Source organism: Quercus robur, chromosome 3 (assembly GCF_932294415.1).
Source record: "Quercus robur chromosome 3, dhQueRobu3.1, whole genome shotgun sequence".
Taxonomy (NCBI): Eukaryota; Viridiplantae; Streptophyta; class Magnoliopsida; order Fagales; family Fagaceae; genus Quercus; species Quercus robur.
In genome coordinates, this window is record NC_065536.1 from 22,232,728 (window position 1) to 22,252,391 (window position 19,664).

Below are 19,664 nucleotides of genomic sequence, written 5' to 3' on the forward strand. Positions count from 1 at the left end.
TTCGGGTCGGGTTCGAATTTTACAAAAACCTGGCCCAAACCCGACTCGACTCAACTCGGTTACATAAAAAATTACTTAAATACCCTTATATATATATAGTTATAAACCAACCCTAACCTAACTCATTTCATTTTTCCTCACTCAGCTCTCTCTCTCTCTCTCTCTCTCTCTCTCTCTCTCTCTCTCTCTCTCTCTCTCTCAGCAGCCTCTCTCTCTTTCTCTCTCACAGCCCCGCTCAACCTCACAGCCCCATGGCCTCATTCAACCTTATGGCGTTAGCTCTGTTCGTTTAGCCTCACGCCCATGATTTTTCTTTTTTCTTTTTTGGTTCATTTCTTCTTTCATTGTGTTTTTTTCTTTGTTTTTGTTTGTGATTGTTGTGTTTCTGTTTGTGTTATTTATTTTGAAAAGGAAAATCTTAAATCTGAAATTTTTGTGTTTGTGATTTCTGTGTTTGTGTTTGTGTTTGTGATTTTGAAAGGGAAAATCTAAATTTTTTGTGTTTGTGAAATCTGTGTTTGTGTTTGTGTTAGGATTTGTGTTTTGATTTTGGAAGGGAAAATCTGAAATTTTTGTGTTTGTGAAATCTGTGTTTATGTTTGTGTTAGGATCTATATTTGTCTTTGTGATTTTGAAAGGGAAAATCTGAAATTTTTGTGTTTATGAAATCTATGTTTGTATTTGTGTTAGGATATGTCTTTGTGTTTGCGTTTGTGATTTTGAAAGGGAAATTCATAGATCTGAAACTTGTGTTTTTGATATCTGTGTTTGTGTTTGTGTTGTGATTTGGGGTTGGGCATGACGGGACTGGGCCGTGGAGCCCGCGGGGCTTGGCAGGGCAGGTTTGGGGTTGGGAAAAAAAAAAAAAACCCATTTATTAAACAGGGCGAGTTCGGGTAACGGATTCAGGCCTGCGGGATGGGTTCGGGCATAAAGAAACTCGGCCTGAACCCAATCCGTTGTCATTCCTACATGCAGCAAATACCAATCGTAATTTTTAAGAAGAAGAATGAAACACTAAGCTCATTGCTTTCTCTATCAAACACAACCCTCCTTCTGCCACAACCACAGCCCCAATGAAAGGAAGAAATTTTTTTATTATTATTATTTTTTATTTTTTATTTTTTTAACTTAAGAGGAAGAATAAAAAATTAAAACCCTTTTTTCTTCTTTTATTTTTGAGTCAATTGCCAAAAGAAGTTTATATGTTCGTCATAATTTTAAGAATGTACAATTAATTTAAGTTACCAGGATTGTAACATTATTTAACTCGGTAACACCCAAGAGTGTGGCCTAGCAATAGGAGCCTTAGTTCCATTATGTTTGTGAGTCCAAGCATGTTGCGGTTCAAGTGGTGGCACCTACATTCCCCTGCATGTCCAGTTTGGGGGTGAGGTATCCCCATAGCCCTATGATGGCTTGGGTGGTACCCATTGACTGGTTACAACTTGTAGGGCGTGGGGATAGTGAATTTACACAGGAGATCCCATTTTTTGGCCTTAATAGAAAATATTATTTAACTTGGTGTGAAGTACACTAGACATTTTCTCAAAATCATATATTTGAAAAAGAGAATATTATTTACAAATTTATAAAAATTTTAATTTTTAAATGCAGGGGTCATATGTATATACACTTCAATTCCAAAAAAAAAAAAAAAAAATGAACAGTTCATCCATATATTTTCAATTTTTGATTAAATTTTTTTGGGAGCCATTGCCCCAATGTTGCTCTGCCATGGAGGAAATAATACCACATTTAGGGGTGGAGCTACATGTATGAGTGGGGGGCCAAAATTTTAAAAATATTTTAATACTATATATAAATATTTAACATTTTAATTATTCACCTACAAAAATGGGACTTGGCACCCCCAAATATTTGAGCTAGTCCAATGATACTTTTAAAAAAATTGTCCAATTGATCTAGTGTTATAGAGAATTTTTTTTCTCACATTCATTTTTTATTGTAAAATGTGTTCTTGTGCTTGTTAAAGTTTTAGATCATTCATGTCTTTTAATACTTCCTTAGTTCAATTGAAAATATTTTACTCACTTTGGTTGGTAATTGGTAACTTATATTAAAAACGAAAATTTTAATAATTCACTATGGAGGATTGTATAAATGTTTGTGTTTGTGCATGTTTATAGAAGTTTGTATAAGCTAATAAATTAGATGTCTGTGTTTTAAATGCTCAAACAAAAACATGTAGGATGTATTAATGTCAAAGTGGAATAGAGACCTCATTCTACTGAGTTTGGAACGAGTGGTTAGGCAAACTACGAAAGTGCAGACTCATGAGACAGAAGGGCTTGAAGAATTTCATGAAACACACGGGATGGTGCGTGCAGAGCCTAGGGCAGAAATGCGCGGTGCCAATAATGTGAAAGACAATCCTGGAAGAGACAACACAACTCCAAAAGACAATCCTGGAATAGACACACCTATAGCCAAATTCAATATAACGGCAATAACAATATTTACAACTGTCACCTTCGCAGCAGCCTTTCAAGTTCCTGGTGGATACGAGGATAAAACGGGTTTGGCAGTTTTACGCAAAAGCAAACACTTTCGAACCTTTCTGATATTTGATTGTTTGGCCTTTGGTACCTCAGCTGCGGTAATGTGCATCCACTTTGCGATTACAATTTTTCCAGAAGTAAAATATCCTCGCCTCTCCCGCTACGCAGAAATGCTGCAAGTGCCGTTAGTTGAATTCTCCATATTCTGGATGATAGTAGCCTTTTATGGGGGCGTACAAGCAGTCTTGGATGAGAATGACCCTTCAAACCTTGCTTCTTGGGCTACGCTTTATTTAGTGATTTCTATTTTGGTCCCCTTATTTTTTATTTTTTGTTGTACAATGTATACAGTTAAGTTTTAGTATCTGGCTAAATTTTTGGGTCAAAACAAACTGTTGTAAGGGTTGTTTTAAATTAGTTTGGTTTGTGTTAAAACGAATCAAGATGCAGAATTTCATTAATCAAGCTTGGTAACAATCACTAAAGCAAAATAAGTTTCATTTCAAAAGAGAGTAATTAAAGACAGAAAGTTCGTGTGATATTCGCTCAACACTAGTATGAATGAGATTACGTGATCGGTGCATCGACCAGCCTGTGTGTCAATGTCGGATTTTAGCTCCAACAATCTTGCCTTCCACATGTTTGTCAGGGTCGTGAGTGGTAATAAATAGAGTTCTTTATTTCCCAAAATAAAATTCAAGTTTCTAATAAAAAAAAAAAAAAAATTCTCGTAACATGGTAAAAATATAGTCCAGATACCGTATAAATACTTGATTTAAGTTTAGTGATTTTTTTTTTAACATAATAAAACTTATAGATAATTCAATTACTCAATCTTGTGGGTATTTAATTCAATAATATATAATTTATTGAATTAAATACGAAAAATAATACCTAAACAAAAAGGATTCAGATCTTCTAGATTTTCTAGAGTACTCTACCAAATAAATTTCTTTAAATCTTAATCATTCTTTAATGATTTAATGATCTAGATTCTGCCATATAAGTATTTCACTAACAATAATTTTAATTGTTTTTTTTTCAACATTATTTTATTATTTTAAGAATATTGTTAGTAAAATGTTGATATTGCGGAATCTAGACTATTAAACCATTAAAGAGTGGTTAGGATTTAAGTAAATCTATTAGTAGAGCACCCTAGGAAATTTAGTGGTTAGGATCTAAGTAAATCTATTAGACCATTCAATATGTTTTAATTACATATGAATTTTGACAAATCTACCATTGAATTAGATGATCTTTTTATGCTCTACATACTTATGAAATTTCAAGATGATGATCTGAGATTAATAACCATAGCATCAATCAAAGGTTTAAATTTCAAGTTTTTGTATTTAAAATTGTGCATGAAAGATGGGCTTCTAAGTTGAATATTAAATAGCATATGATTGGTATGAAACTTAGTATACGTGTTAAAAAAATAAATAATATATAATCCAATAGTGAGATTTTTAAAATATTAATCAAATAAAAAGTTATTAGGTAGTACAACATTACTTAGAGTTATACTAGATGTAGCTTTAACTAACAAAACTTTTTGAACCTAACAAAACTAACTTGAATCACAGAACAAGTTAACATAACAACACACACAAAACAAGACCACCAACAATAGTAGAGAATGCAAAACCGACCCACCAAATCCAAGAATATATAGTGATTGAGAAACTCACTCGTAATCAGGAAAACACTTTAGAAATCGATAACAAATGAAAAAAAAAAAAAAAAAAAAAAAATCCCTCAAGAATCCAAGAAGACTGAAGAGAAAAACCCACAAAAATCCTCGCCTTATGATGTTGCTAGGACATGCTTCAACACACACCAATCTGGTTTGAGAGAGAGAGAGAGTCGGATGGGCTACATGCAGCAAATACCAATTGTAATTTTTTAAGAAGAAGAATGAAACACTAAGCTAATTGCTTTCTCTATCAAACACAACCCTCCTTCTGCCACAACCACAATCCCAATTTAAGGAAGAAAAGTTTTTAATTTTTAATTTTTTACTTAAGAGGAAGGATCAAAAAATAAAAACCCGTTTTTTTTTTTTTTTTTCCTTTTATTTTTGAGTTAGTTGTCAAAAGAAGTTTATATGTTTATTATAATTTTATGATTGCCCAATTAATTTAAGTTACCAATATATATAATTTATCACTAACAGGATTGTAACATTATTTAACTCGGTGTGAAATACACTAGACTTTTTTCTCAAAATCATATATTTGAATAAGAGAATATTATTTATAAATTTATAAAAAATTTAATTTTTAAATGCAGGGGCCATATGCATATATATTTCAATTTTTTTTTTTTTTAAATTTATGACAGTTCATACATATATTTTCAATTTTTGGTTAAATATTTTTGGGAGCCATTGCCCCATTGTGGTTCTGCCATGGAGGAAAGAATACCACATTGTTGAACTCTCAAAGTACTAAATATATGCTCAAACAAAAAATTTGTCGGATGTATTAATGTCAAAGTGTAATAGAGACTACATTTTGAGTTTGGAACGAGTGGTTAGACAAACTACAAAAGTGCATACTCGAGAGACAGAAGGGCTTGAAGAATTTCATGAAACACGGGATGGTGCGTGCAGAGGTTAGGGCAGAAATGCGTGGTGCCAATAATGCGTAAGACAATGCTGGAAGAGACACACCTATAGCCAAATTCAATATAACTGCAATGACAATATATACAAATGTCACCTTCGCAGCAGCCTTTCAAGTTCCTGGTGAATACGAGGACGAAACGGGCTTGGCAGTTTTACGCAAAAACAAACACTTTCAAACCTTCCTGATATTTGATTGTTTGGCCTTTGGTACCTCAGCTGCGGTAATGTGCATCCACTTTGCGTTTACAATTTTTCCAGATATAAAATATCCTCGCCTCGCCGGTATGCAGAAATGCTACTAGTGCCGTTAATTAAATTCTCCATATTTTGGATGATCATAGCCTTTTATGGGAGCGTGCAATCAGTCTTGGAAGAGGATGACCCTTCAAACCTTGCTTCTTGGGTTACGCTTTATTTAGTGATTTCCATTCTAATCCCCTTATTTCCGATTTCTTGTTGTACAATGTATACAGTTAAGTTTTAGATTGTTCGCTACATTTTTGTGTCAAAATAAAATGTTGTAAGTGTTGTTTAAATTAGTTTGGTTTGTATTAAAGTGAATCAAAGATGCAGAATTTCATTAATCAAACTTCAGAGCAATTGCTAAAGAAAAATAATTTTTTGTTCAAGAGAAATTCAATATAGAAAGTTGGAAAAAATGCAAATTTTAACTTGTAAGTTTCACTTGAATTCATTTAAGTTCTTTAATTTTATTTTCATTCAATTGAGTCCGTTAATAAGTTTTAAATTTGTTCAATTAAGACCTTCGTCCACTTCTGTTAAGTGCTTGCCGTTAAAGTGCCCAATTTTGATTTTCTTTAATAATAAAAAATTAAAAATATTTTTTTGAAAAGGAAAAAGTAAAAGAACAAATTTGGTTTTCCAAATCAACATGATGAGGAAACCTCGGTAACCCAAACCAAGAAATACACTTCTTTACCTTCGCTGGCAACCTTTCTCTTCTATCTCCACCTCTTTCTTAGCCTCACTTTAAACTCAAACCTTAGTTTTCAACCCTGTTGCTGCCCCCAGAAACCAGGCCAAGGAGTTAGTGACCAACCCACTTTGAATTTCTTGTTCTCGTACGCCTCTCTCTCTCTCTCTCTCTCTCTCTCTCTCTCTCTCTCTCTTTATTTTCGCAATTAGAATTTGATCAATTTGGTGGGGATTTTTATTTTATTTTCAAGTTTGATCAATAAACATATTTAAGATTAGTATGTTTTTGTATATGTTTTTCTTATTTTGAAGTTTCAATCATTGGAGTCTATATATATATATATATATATATATATATATATATATATATATATAATAAGAACATGTAAAATTGTGAGATCTTAAAAACTTATGTAGAAAAATATTATAATATTTGTCAAAATTTAATATTTTATAATTAAAGATATGTTCCTCCTTGTACTTCTTTCATACTATTTTAAGTCACTTGATCATGGCACTAAGAGGAATTTTTCCTTTCCTTTTTTATACTTTTAATACCTTTATTATATACCTTACTTGGTTCTTTAATGTACTTCTTCGTTACTAAACTGTTGTCTATAGGGGTGTTCGCGGTGCGGTGCGGTGCGGTTTTGGGCCATTTTTAGCACCGCACTTTGCGGTGCGGTTTAGCTAAAATCATAACTGCACCGCACCTTTTTTTGCGGTCACATGTGCGGTGTGGTGCGGTTTAGAATTTAGCCAAAACCATTACTGCACCGCACCTCATTTTTACGGTTATATGTGCGATACTATGTATAAGATGCGGTTTGAAGTCAGTATATTTTTCAAATTTTAGGCTTTTCCTACTCAGCCCAAACTATTTTTTCCCTTTTTTGGGGCCAAGTTTTAAATTATTGAGCTAGTTTTTCTTTATTTTGGGTTGGCTTTTCTATTTAACACTTGCTAGGGTTATTAAATTTTTTTTTTTTTTTGAAAACTAGGGTTATTAAACTATTAATAATATATTTAATATTAAAAATAAATAAATATATTAATATATAGAGAGGGTGCGGTGCGGTTTGTGCGGTTTTCTTATTATAAAACCGCAAACCGCACTGCACCATGCAGTGTGGTGCAATGCGGTGCACTATTACTTGCGGTGCGATATGGTTATGCCATTTTGCGGGCGGTTTTGATGCAGTTTTTGCGGTTTGTATGGTTTATGCAGTTTGATGAACACCCCTAATTGTTTTTATATAATCCCATCCACACCCAAAAAAAAAAAAAACTAACTGTTGTCTATAAAATTGAATGCTTTCCTTGAATAATTTACGGATAATACCAAAAATGTGGGGACACCAACTGGGGCAAGCTTCTATTACTAAATCATATCTTATTTAAGAGCTCTCTCTCTCTCTCTCTCTCACACACACACACACACACATATATATATATATATATATATATATTGTTAATTCAGCAAAAACAAAACAAAGCAAAAGACAAAAATACACTTAAGAGTGGAAAAATCAATCCAAACTCATTTGCCTACCCACTTAAATAACCCAAATCCACCTAATTATTAATTGGTTTAAATAGGTATTAACCCCAATTATATTGAATTAACATTAATGTCTATTAAGTTTTACTAGGTATCCAATTAAACCCAATTATTACGTTTCTGCAAATCACCAATTCTAAAGGATTTTAGGAGTACTTTGGTCATTTTCAAGCTTCAGGAACATTTTGGTAATTTTGATTATTGGGTAATTGTGTGAGTTGGGGTTTACCCATAATAATTGGGTAGAGTTGGGTTTGAGTTAGAAGTAATTAGTTAAATGAAAAATAATTGCATAAATAAGTTTTGTATACCCAACCTAATTATACCCACCCATTTGACACCCCTAGAAAAATGTAACAAGATGTTCATAGAGGACCTTGAGGCTAGCGGCACTTTTCTTTATAAAGTAAAAGCAGTAGTGGGCCTAACAATACTTCATGATTCACTTTTCTATATGTATAATGAAATTTATATTCAATTAAACACATAAATAAATATATATATATATATATATATATGTATGTATATAGAAAAGAATGTGTAAAATTGTGAAATCTTAAAAATTTATGTAGCAAAATAATATAATATCAATCAAAAGTTAATACTTTATATTTATTAATTATAGATATTTTCCTCCTTGTACTTCATTAATTCATACTATTTTAAGTCACTTGTTCTTGACACTAAGAATAATTTTTCCTTTCCTTTTTATTACTATTAATTCCTTTATTATATACCTTACTTGGTTCTTTCATGTACTTCTCTGTTACTAAACTGTTCTCTATAATCCCATAATAAAAAAAATAAAAAAACAAAAACAAAACTGTTGTCCATAAAAGGGACACCAACAGGGGCAAGCTTTTGTTACTAAATCATATCATATTTATGTAAGAGCTCTCGTTTTTTTTGTTTGTCTTTTTTATTATTATTATTATTTTTAATGATGTACAAAACTTTGAAATGAAAAAAAAAAAAAACAAAAAAAAACTACTAATTCAGCAAAAACAAAACAAAAAGACAAAAAATTACTCTTAGAAAAATGTAACAAGATGTTCATAGAGGGCCTAGCGGCTTGCGGTACTTTTCTTTATAAAGTAAAAGCAGTAGTGGGCCTAGCAATTCTCCATGATTCAGAGGGTGTTTGGTTTGTGTTTTTAAACAACCATTTTCAGTTTTTAAACAACATTTCACGCATTTCAACGCACTTTTTCACCCACACGTATTTCTACAAATGTTTTCAAACAACAATTTTCAGTTTTTAAACACATATACCAAACGGGCCCTCATTTGTTCCCAACCCCATCAAATGTTTGATGCCAAAGATGCCCACTAAGCAAGTGGTTACCCACTTTAATTAATTGCCTAAACTAGCGATTGACACTCATTTGAAACTGTTCGTACCGCTTTGGTATATCCCTTAAAAAAAATATACTCAGTATATAATTCCTTTATTATATTCCTTACTTGAATTCCTTGATATAATATGTTCCTAACATTATACTTCATTTTTACTATTTTAAGTCTCTTCTACTTTTTCTTTTTGTATATTCATTAGTACATATTTGTTTTTGATACATTAATAGTTAGTTGTACAAGAATTTGAACTCTAAATATATCTGTTGAAATTATCACTAATAAGAAATTTTCATTTTCTTATTTGAATTCTTTAATATATTTTTCTTTTATTATATTCCTTACTTGAATTTTTTATATACAAAATTTTCTTTTCCTTTTATATATATATATTTCTATTAGAAAGATCAATTATAAGAAAATTTTTATTTTTATTTTTCTAAATTCTTTAGTACATAATTCCTTTTATTATATCCCCCACTTGAATTCCTTAATATAAGATTTTTTTTTTCTTTTTTTAATTATTATTTTTTTTTGGTAATTTGGAAATTTCATTAAAAGAAGCCATTATTTAGAACATAGTTCCTTTGTGAATTCTACTTAACTCAATCGGTAAAGTTTCTTATTGTTAAGTAAGAAATCTATGATTCAAACTCCGCTTACACAACAAATCGATTAGTGTCTTAGCCTAATAATAAAGTACAAGCATCATGGAATGAACGTTATAAGTTAAAATTCTATCATATCAAAAAATAAAATTATAAAAGTTGTGTGATTATGTATAATGATTGAATGATGAACGAAAGTATGAAAGACAGATTACACATAAAGGTTTACTTGGTCAGCTTAACGTTCTTTTAGTATATCCTTTACTTGAATATATTATGTTCCTTTAATATATTATGTTCCTAGCTCGTACTTTCTGCTTACTATATATTTTAAGTCACTTCTAATAAAAAATCGATAGTTGGTGGTGCAAGGATTTAAAGTATTAATATCTCCATTGAAAACACCAAAAAATATTAGTTGCACTACTAAATTCTTAAATATTTGTAAGTACATAATTCTTTTATTTTATCCCTCACTTGAATTTCTTAACACAATAAGTTTCTGCTTGTACTTCCTTTGTATAAGTCACTTGATCATAACACTAAACAAGAATTTTTCTTTTCCTTTTTCATATTCTCTACTACTTTATAATTCCTTTATTATATCCAAATACCTTTATTTTTTTAGAATCTATTATATCCCTTACTTGAATGCCGACATATCATGATTCTGGCTTGTACTTCTTTATTACTAAACTGTAGTCATTAAATTTGAACTGTCTCCTTAGATACTTAACAGATGATACGGAAAGTCGGGATACCAACAAGACTGCGCTTGCGGAACTAAATCATAGCTATTCAAGTAAGAGCTCTCGTTCTTTTTTATTTTGTTTATTGTTATTCTTTTTCCTGCATAGAACTTTCAAATGGAGCAAAATACTGTTAGAAAAATGTAACAGGATGTTCATACTGAACCTAGCAATAAGTCTCTTTCTCTCTCTCTCTCTCGCATTTTATTAATTTATTTTATTATTCAAGTAAAAAACGGTAGTGGGCCTAGCACTACTTCATGAGTCTTGTGTTCCGAACCCCACTTTACTACCTACTAGTTTCTAATGCCTACGCACTCATGGACCCATTTAAGAAAAACCATTAATACGTAGTCAACCGTTCTTCTTCTTCTACCCTTTTTTTTTTTTATTCGATTGTTGGGAATAGAAATTATTGAACCGTGAGTATCTCCATTAGAAATATTAAATAGAACTATCAAGACTTTTGGCGTTATTCTAGCTTCTGTAGAAATGAAAGCAAAAAAAAAAAAAAAAAAGGTAATAAAGAATATTTTATGAAAAAATGAAATTCAAGTTGTTGGATCAAATTGGCTGTGAAGTGACTATTGGATATTTTGTATATTCAAGCAAGTTGTAATACAAATTTGATCCCACGTGAAGAATGTTGCTTAATCCCACTTTGAAAGTGGAAAAGTGTTATTATCTATTTTGTAGAGAGAAAATAAGCTCAGTGAAGTTGGTCAGAAATCATGGTCAACCCAAGTGTCATGCGATCGTTGGGTCGACTGAGATATTAGGGGAGACTCTTCGGGCTCTCTATTTAAAGTTGGTTTGACCAAGATGTCAGATGAGTGTTAGGAGAGATTATATAGAAGAGCTATTTTTGCAGTTTTTAAGACCAAAAGTTGTATCTTTAGCAAAAAAAAAAAAAAAAAGACCAAAAGTTGTATCATTTGATACATAAACATTTGTTAATATTGGAAAATTGTTTTCAAAATTTTTAACTGATATAACAATTTAATTTCAAGATAACTTCTAATTTCCTCTTAGAAACACTAAATTTTGGTGGGTCTTCTACCAAAAATTGTAATTTGTAGAACCTAATAGATTTAAATATATCTTGAAGATAAATTTGTAGTAACTCTTTTAGTAACTTGAGTGTAAGGGTAAATATTATCTAAGGAAAATGGTTTCATTGTGCCACTAGCCATTAAAATTTCTTTTTGTTATATAAAAAAGGAACAAATTATTGTGTCATATTGTAGAGGCATGCAAGACCTCAATTAGAACTCAAGTCTCCTTGTTGAAAGCCCAAAGGTTTCATCTTCCGGTATTGATAAATATACGTACTTAGGCAAAACAATATTTGGAAACAAATCCAAAAAATTTATTTGGTAATTTAAAACCTATCATATATATATATATATATATATATATATATCAATTTTTTTTATAATCACCTATCATAAATATCAAGTTGTCAACTTTTAAGTCATTGCTCGGAACTTTTACTCATACTCTAGGAATATGTATGATTCTTTCAATCTCTTCAAACAAGATTAGACCATTAAATAATTTTTTATTTGAATGTGTATTTTAACAATTTCTTCATTGGATTTTCTTTTATAATATATATAGTAACAAATTTTCTAGATGATAACAAATAAAAAAATTTCTTAATTATAAAATACTTAGATTTCAAGTTTATATATATATATATATATAGAAAAAAAATAACTTTCTCGGTTATATATATTTTTTATTTTCTTCTCAAAAAAATTTATGAATCGAATACCAAAATAAATAGGAACAAATATTTGGTTGTTGTAACATATATTATTTCCTAGATACCCAACTTTTTCGTTTGTGTTAAAATAAATAGGAACAAATAATCCAATGGTAGAATTTTTAAAAACTAATCTGATAAAAGTTTTTGGTTGTTGTAACATTAACAAGAAATTACACCAATTGTGACTTGATTTGTGTATGTGTGTTCAATTTAATCAAATCTTGTACTTTGAAATTTGTTCACAAAAGTATTATTACGTTTAGTTTGAATTGTATAATTGTAAATCATAAACCTGAAAGTTGAGTTTTGCTTTTAACAAATACAAATTATTTCTCTTTAACTGAGCCCATGTTGTTCATAGCGACTCAAATACTTTTACGTGCGTTTTAAATGTATAATTTAAAATTTAAATTATACATTTAATAATGAATTCGATTCAAATGGATTGTTTGAAAGATATAAAATAATAAGATACCCCCATATGGCATAGCAATTTTAGTTTATATATCATAGATAAGTTGGAAAAATGATTTTTCCCCTCTAATTATCTAAACTTTGAACTGCTTATACACAGAGAGATCAGTATTGACTAAATGGGAAAAACTTGTTCAATGGATCCTGAAAAGGGCTTTCATGAAGTCCATATTGATGAGGACAACATAGAAGTAATACTTAGTAAACGTAAGATAGAATTATACAATGCTGTGATTGAAGAACGTGAGGATTTCACAGTTGAGGCTGAAGTTCTTCGTGAGGTAACATCCACAAAGAACACCATTCTTCATGTAGCTGCAAAATCTGGAAACAAGAAAATTGCGAAAAAGATTATTGATTTAGACCCATCACTCTTGCACGAGCGCAATTCAAAAGGCAACACTCCACTTCATATTGCCGCTAGTTTGGGGCATCAGGACATGACAAATTTTCTGTTGTCACAACGCCAACACACGACGGTACCGCAGGTGATGATTACAAATGAAAGCAATGAAACGGCATTGCATGGTGCGGTACGAAATGGCCACAATGAGATTGTGAAGAAGCTAATTGAAAAATGCCCGAGCTTGACTTCATTACGCAATAAGGTTGGAGAATCTCCTCTCTTCATAGCCGTGGATAGAGGGTTTTTCGATATTGCTACACATATCCTACACATTGAAGAATGCTGTGAGTACAAGGGAAGTAAAGGCATGAATATCTTGCATGCTGCTGTCATTCGCATGGATAAAAGTGAGTCCCCTAATATGTTTAAGTTTATCAATTTTAATTTTGCTCATACGAGCGTTTATATATTTGTAGAATATTTGTTTCACTATATTCTAAAATAATAAGTATAAATAAAACAAAAACAACAGTTAATTTTTTATATATAAAAAACAGTCTAAAACATAAGATTTTTTTTTTTTTTTTTTGGGAAAAAAAAAAAAAACTCAATTTACAATTATGAAAGAAGGAGAAATATCTATTACTGTTGAACATTCGGTTTTACTTGTGTTCAATTGGGAAACAATTTATCTAGTTTTTTTTTTTTTGCTAAAAGTATTATAGATATAAAACTGAAAACTATATAACATAAGCAGATTGATTTTTAGAGTAAAAGTACTGTGGCTTAAAAAAAAGAAAGAAAAAAAAAAAAAGGGTAAAGTGAAACTCATGATAAGCAAAGATGTGAGAAAAAAATATAGTAGGAGTGTAGGACCACAAATAGTAGTTTTTTTGACCAAAATCAATACCTAACTGCAGCTTTTTGGCCAAAAACAATACCGGGCCGTGTGGGAAAAGAAGCTACAAATAAAGCATATTTGCAGTGGCCAGTGGGACCAAAATTTACTCAAAAAACCAAAACTATAAACTTATTGAAAATTCTTAGAGATAATTAGGTACAGTTCATACACGATCTGAAATATAGACTAGTCGGGTTCAAAAATAATTTGAAGGAAAGGCAACCTATCATGTGTTGTCTTATGGGTAGTGGAAGAAAATTACCAATATGTTTATCTATATTGACCCTTACACTATTAATTATTACTGCTTCGTTATTTTAGTTAACAAAATATATTGGTTATTTTAGTTAACTCAATATAGTGGTAAAGAGTTGTCAAATAAAAAATTTGGTTTCAAATTCCGTCTAGATTTTATAAGTTGAAATTGTATTGTATCTAAATATATATAAATGATTATTATTGTGGAGGAGTTAAATTTATTCTAATTTTTTCATGGGACCAGGAGGGTCCGTTACTGGCTTTACTTTTCCCTAAACTTCAGCAAGATCATGTGTCTTGGAAATCTTGGTACAGTGAAATAAGATATGAATTGGGTTCAGGTTACGTTGTTATGTTGTTTTGGCTAAGATTCGCTACTTTGATCATTTATTTTCTATAGGCAATCTGTTTAAACTTCACACCCAAGATTTTTGTACCTGGAAAGCTGTTGCCTCATTCCTAAGAGAAGTGCGTCATAATCTATATGCCATAAGAGATAGCTTTTATCAAACGAAGATCCCTAAAGAAATTTTGGACAAAAGAAGTAAACTTGATATCACAAAAATAGGTAATCCATTTCCCTTTGGGATGCTATATATTTCTCTCTCTCTTTTTATTTTTTCCTTAGATGAATTATACTACTTCTTATTTATTTATTTATTTATTTATTTTAGAGTTTCAATTTATGGCGTTTGTTCTTGGTGATAATTCTTTATCATTAGACCAAGACACCAATCGGTTTTTGATGTAGGTGGGGATTGAACCCCAGATCTCTTATTTAACTATAGACTTTACCAGATCTCTTAATATAATAATAATATTTTTCTTTCTTTTATCTAATTTTTTTTTTAAGAAGAATTCTAAATATGAATTTGATAATTATAGTAGTTACACATAGGCATTTATTATAATGGTATTTGTATATGCACATAAAATTTCAACTTAATATGACCGAGGAAAAAATAAAAAGAGAATTTACTAATTAGGTTGTTCAACCTTGTGTCCTTCACAAGACAAGAGCCCAAGGCCTGAAGCAATTATATTTTCCCACTCGCTTTCTTTATAATACATTACAATAAAATCCATATTTATAATTGGGATTGTTCAATAAATTCATTGATAACTTTCTCTAATAGTTGATCACTTGATTCACTATCAATGTTTAAATTTGGTTTTCCAGGATAGATTTGCCACACAAAACAATTGTCTCTGCTCGAGAGATTTTAAACGAAATATCTTACTCAATGCACTCTCTTGATAAGTCGAAATGTGTAATTAAAGAATGTAAAAATAAATAAATAAAAATCTTACTCTATGTGGTCTCTCTCTCTCTCTCCAGAATTTATGAAAAAAGTTATAGACAAATTTCCAAAGGCAATTACGGAAGAGGATGACTCTGGCTGGACTCCTCTTCATTATGCTGCACACTTTGGCGAGGAAGAACTTGTGAAACTATTTTTGGACAGAGATATTTCTCTTGCTTACAAACAGAACAACGAAGGCATGTGTGCTCTTCACATTTCAGCCAAGAAAGGACATGTTGACGTAATGAGAATGTTCATTGAAAGATGTCCATATACTTGTCAATTGTTCGACAAAAGCCATAGGACAGCTCTTCATCTTGTAGCGGAAAGTGGACATACAAAAGCCCTTAAAGTTTTTTTCCAAAATAGGAAATTCGCTTTTCGTGATCTCATGAATGAGCAAGATGATGAAGGAAACACCCCTTTTCATATCGCTGCCGCAAATAGGCATTATGCACTATTAATGAGTCTGGCAGATGTTAGAAGAATGGGGGGTGCTGTGAACAATAAGGGGGAGAGTATTCTCGACATTATTCAAGCAGATAGTGAACTGATGGAAGATGAAAAGGTAAGCCATGCAAATCTTAAAGTAGAATAGGCTTAAGATAGGGTGTGTTTAGATACCATTTATTTGTTGAAAACTGGAAATTTATTACTGAAAACACTATAATAAAATAATTTTTAAAAGTGTGAATAATGCCATGGGACTAAAAAATGCATTAATATATGTGTTTTTGGCTGGGTCATGAACAGTACTGTAGGACCCAACCAAAAACGCAAATACTGGAAACGCACCACTCACCGCTATCCAAACTCTTTATTCAAAGAAAGTGACATTTCTCCGGATTGTTTTTGTAAAGATTAATATGGTAATGATCAGTGAAATATAAAATGAAATACTTAAAATAAGAATCATGCATGTACTCAAATGGGAAAATTACAATTTTAGGCATTAGGAAGTGACATTTCTCTCTAAATACTTGCAGAGGATAATCATGTCACATTTGGAGAGACACAACGTTCTATGGAGTTTGGACACAATGGTTGGCAGACAGACTACAAAAGTGAAGAGTTCTAAGGCAGAAGGAATTGGTGCAGCCAATTCTTCAGAGGAAAATGATAAGAAAGACAAAGAACATGAAAATAAGAAAGCCAAAGAAGAAAAAAAAGATGATATCAAGGATTTGGCCAACTTCAATCTAGTGGTCGCCACAATCATTGCAACTGTAACTTTCGCAGCAGCCTTTCAAGTTCCTGGTGGAACTGGTGATGACGGCTTGGCAAATTTAGGGGGAAAAGGCAGTTTTGTGAAATTTCTGATATATGACTCGTTGGCATTTGGGTTTTCAGCTGTCTCAATTTTTGCTAACTTTGCGTATCCTTTTTTAGCAAAAGCTACTCGTATCACATACCCAATAATGTTCTCCTTGGTATTAACTGAATTCTCCCTCATCTGTTTGGTCCTTGCCTTTATAGAAGGCACAAGATCAGTCTTGACTGAAAATTCATGGCTTCCTGAGGTCGTGTATGCCTCTCTTTTTCCCATTTCGTATTTCTTAGTGAGACCAATTATCGTTAGGAAAACTTTCCTGTTCTCATCCCGTAAACTACCGTGGTACCTTTGAGTTCAGTTCAGTCTTAGCTCAAGATTCCAACATTGATCCCCCACTAGCTCTCCATGAGGTAGTAAGTAATCACATGTCATCAATTTCATCCTCAGTTCTAAGGGTTCGTAGTCGTAGCACCTTAATTTTCCCTTGTCTTATCTTCATTTCTGCAACCTATGTGTTATTTTTACCGAAACTACAGAGTCCTCTGGCAGTTTGTTTAATAATTTATGTATAAATTGCTTGTATCTGGGTTGAAACATGAAAGTACAATGCAATTTGGTCTATCGGCCTTTATGGTTTGTCTGTCTCTTTTTACTTAATAATAAAGAACAGTTTGGAATCTATGTAATAGTTGGTTCTTGGTTTTGAAATGTTCCATACACAATTATGGTAGATTGTGATATGAAAGGAATGAATTGCGTTAGTGTTTTAAGACTTGTCCCGCATTGAAAGAAGACAGCTTTTGTTCGATATCTAATATAAATTTTGTCACAAGCACCAAACTTTTCATCCAAAATTTTGTGTGAAAAAACTGATAAAATTTCGGATTCAGATTTTTTAGATTTCCTAAAGTACTCTACTAAATAGATTTTCTTAAATTTTAACCATTCTTTAATGATTTAATGGTCTAGATTTTGTCATGTCAATATTCCACTAATAATAAATTTTTTTTTTTGATAATGCACTAACAATAATCTTAATTATTCTGTTTGCAACATTATTATACTATTTTAAAAATATTGTTAGTGGAATACTGACATAGTAGAATCTAGACTATTATATTATTAAAATGTGGTTAGGATTTAAAGAAATCCATTGATAGAGTACCTTAGAAAATTTAGAGAATCTAAATCCTAAAATTTCCTATATCTAATACTTCTGCATAATTTCACAAAAGATAACACTATTTTCACACCATTAACATTAGCATTAACATTGCCTTCTTTGGGTTTAAATATGTATGTTTTTTTACATTAAGGCTACACAATCAGTATTTATTCTCCCTACCCTTTCTCTCTACCTCATAAAACCATCAATGCAAAACAGAACTTCCAAAACCCAATTGCATAGCATAGACCCAACCAGGTCCTTCCTGAACCAAGACGCATGTGGCACAACTCTTTCCTACCGTTAGCCAACAACTCCAAGGCCCATGCCTCGATATGGGCCCGAATTGGGGTTGAGATTATCCAGGTTGGAGAATGAGGTTCAAATGGAGCTGTTCATAAATCAATTAGTGCTGCTCATATCTCTCGCTCTTTATGCAATCTGCATTTGGTGTGAAGCAAAAAGCACAACTGTTTGATGAAATGCATGAACCGAAGTTTCCTTCACTAAAACTAAGATGTCCGGGGTTGGGCTTGGGCAATGGGCATAGAGGTGGGAAACTCAAATTTTTAGTCCAAATTTGGTTTGGGTTTTCTCTACCAATCCAAATTGATTTAAATTTCATCATTTCTCACTGATTGAGACTCAAAGCTAATATAGTAGCCAAGTAAACATTAATGTCAATGCATTACATCTTTGATCTGTTAGAGATTATAATAGTTTGGGTGTTTTATTCAGAATTTCAGATGGGTTGCATTCTTTAGTGTTAAAAGCTAGGAAGCCTTTATTCTACGGAGTATGTAAATGAAAATTTTGAACTTTTAATAACTTTGCTAGAATTTAGCAATAGCACCACCATTGTAACTCTATTTTTGGTGTGTGGGTTGTTAAATTTTGCAATATGTTTTTTTTTTTTTGTTTGAAATTGAACTTTCATTCAAAAAAAAATATATACAACCAGTACGTTTCATTGTCAAGTTATGTTACTCAATTGAATTTTCCCAAAGCCTAGTGCTTGACCTAGGACCGAGCTACTTTTTAAGGTAGATAAAACCCACTTTTTGTGACCCTCTGACTTGGACCAAATTGGTTGGATTGGCCAAGTTTAGTGACTAGTTCTATGTCCCCTAACCTTGATATCTTTAACGTAAAAAAGTTTGAGAATTGACAAACAATTCAAGAGTCTTTTGTTCCCCCCTCCCTTTGTAAGTTACTTCAATAGATCACTAAAGAATTTTTCTTTCCTTTTTGAAAATATTTTGTACATAGTTCCTTTAGTAAATCCCTTACTTGAATTCGTTAATATAATATATTCTAGATCATACTTTTTTTCATTTTCTTCTTTATATTATTTAGCACATAATTACTTTAGTATATATATTCTTTACTTGAATTTCTTAATACAATATGTTCTTGCTTGTACTTTGTACCGGTCACTTGATCAGAAAACTAATAAGAATATTTCTTAAAATTTTATATTCTTTAGTACATAATTCATTTATTGTATCCCTGGTTTAAATTTCTTAATATAATATATGTTTTTAGATTTTACTTCTTTATTACTAAATTTTTGTTTAAATGTGGGTTTTATTTAATTCAATTAATAAAGTTTATTATTGTTAAATAAGAGATTTGAGGTTTGAACCCTACTTATATCAAAAACTAATTAATGTCTTAATTTAATGATATGGAGCAATTATCATGGGATGAATGTCATAAGTTGACATTCTATCATATATATTTATATAATAAATAAATAAAAGTTGTTTAAATGGTTTTCTTAGAGAATTCATTAATTAATGTCTTAATTT

The 19,664-nt window shown here is 31.2% G+C and overlaps 2 protein-coding genes across 6 annotated transcripts in view; both read left to right on the forward strand.

Annotated features, from left to right (window-relative positions):
- Nucleotides 1-5,690, forward strand: part of LOC126717487 (ankyrin repeat-containing protein NPR4-like) — a 105,991-nt gene extending 100,301 nt beyond the window's left edge. Inside the window, exons 5-6 of one of the 2 annotated variants that reach the window (XM_050419235.1) lie at nt 2,213-2,577; nt 5,333-5,690. In XM_050419235.1, coding sequence (XP_050275192.1) covers nt 2,213-2,577; nt 5,333-5,456 — 489 coding nt within the window. In that variant the 3' untranslated portion in view covers nt 5,457-5,690. Of the gene's footprint in view, nt 1-2,212; nt 2,984-5,332 lie in introns of those variants that run through there. The other variant, XM_050419233.1, reaches the window with a different exon arrangement.
- LOC126717486 (ankyrin repeat-containing protein At5g02620-like) overlaps nt 1-17,458 on the forward strand; it is an 87,516-nt gene extending 70,058 nt beyond the window's left edge. For 2 of the 4 annotated variants that reach the window (XR_007652618.1, XR_007652619.1), the window contains one exon: nt 17,099-17,458. Coding sequence is in view for 2 of the 4 variants with exons in the window: in XM_050419232.1 (XP_050275189.1) it covers nt 12,726-13,359; nt 14,512-14,679; nt 15,451-15,983; nt 16,402-17,040 (1,974 nt within the window). In the remaining 2 variants the exon portion in view is untranslated. Of the gene's footprint in view, nt 1-10,322; nt 10,415-12,706; nt 13,360-14,511; nt 14,680-15,450; nt 15,984-16,401 lie in introns of those variants that run through there. The other 2 variants (XM_050419232.1, XM_050419231.1) reach the window with 2 other exon arrangements.
- Nucleotides 17,459-19,664: the final 2,206 nt, after the last annotated feature.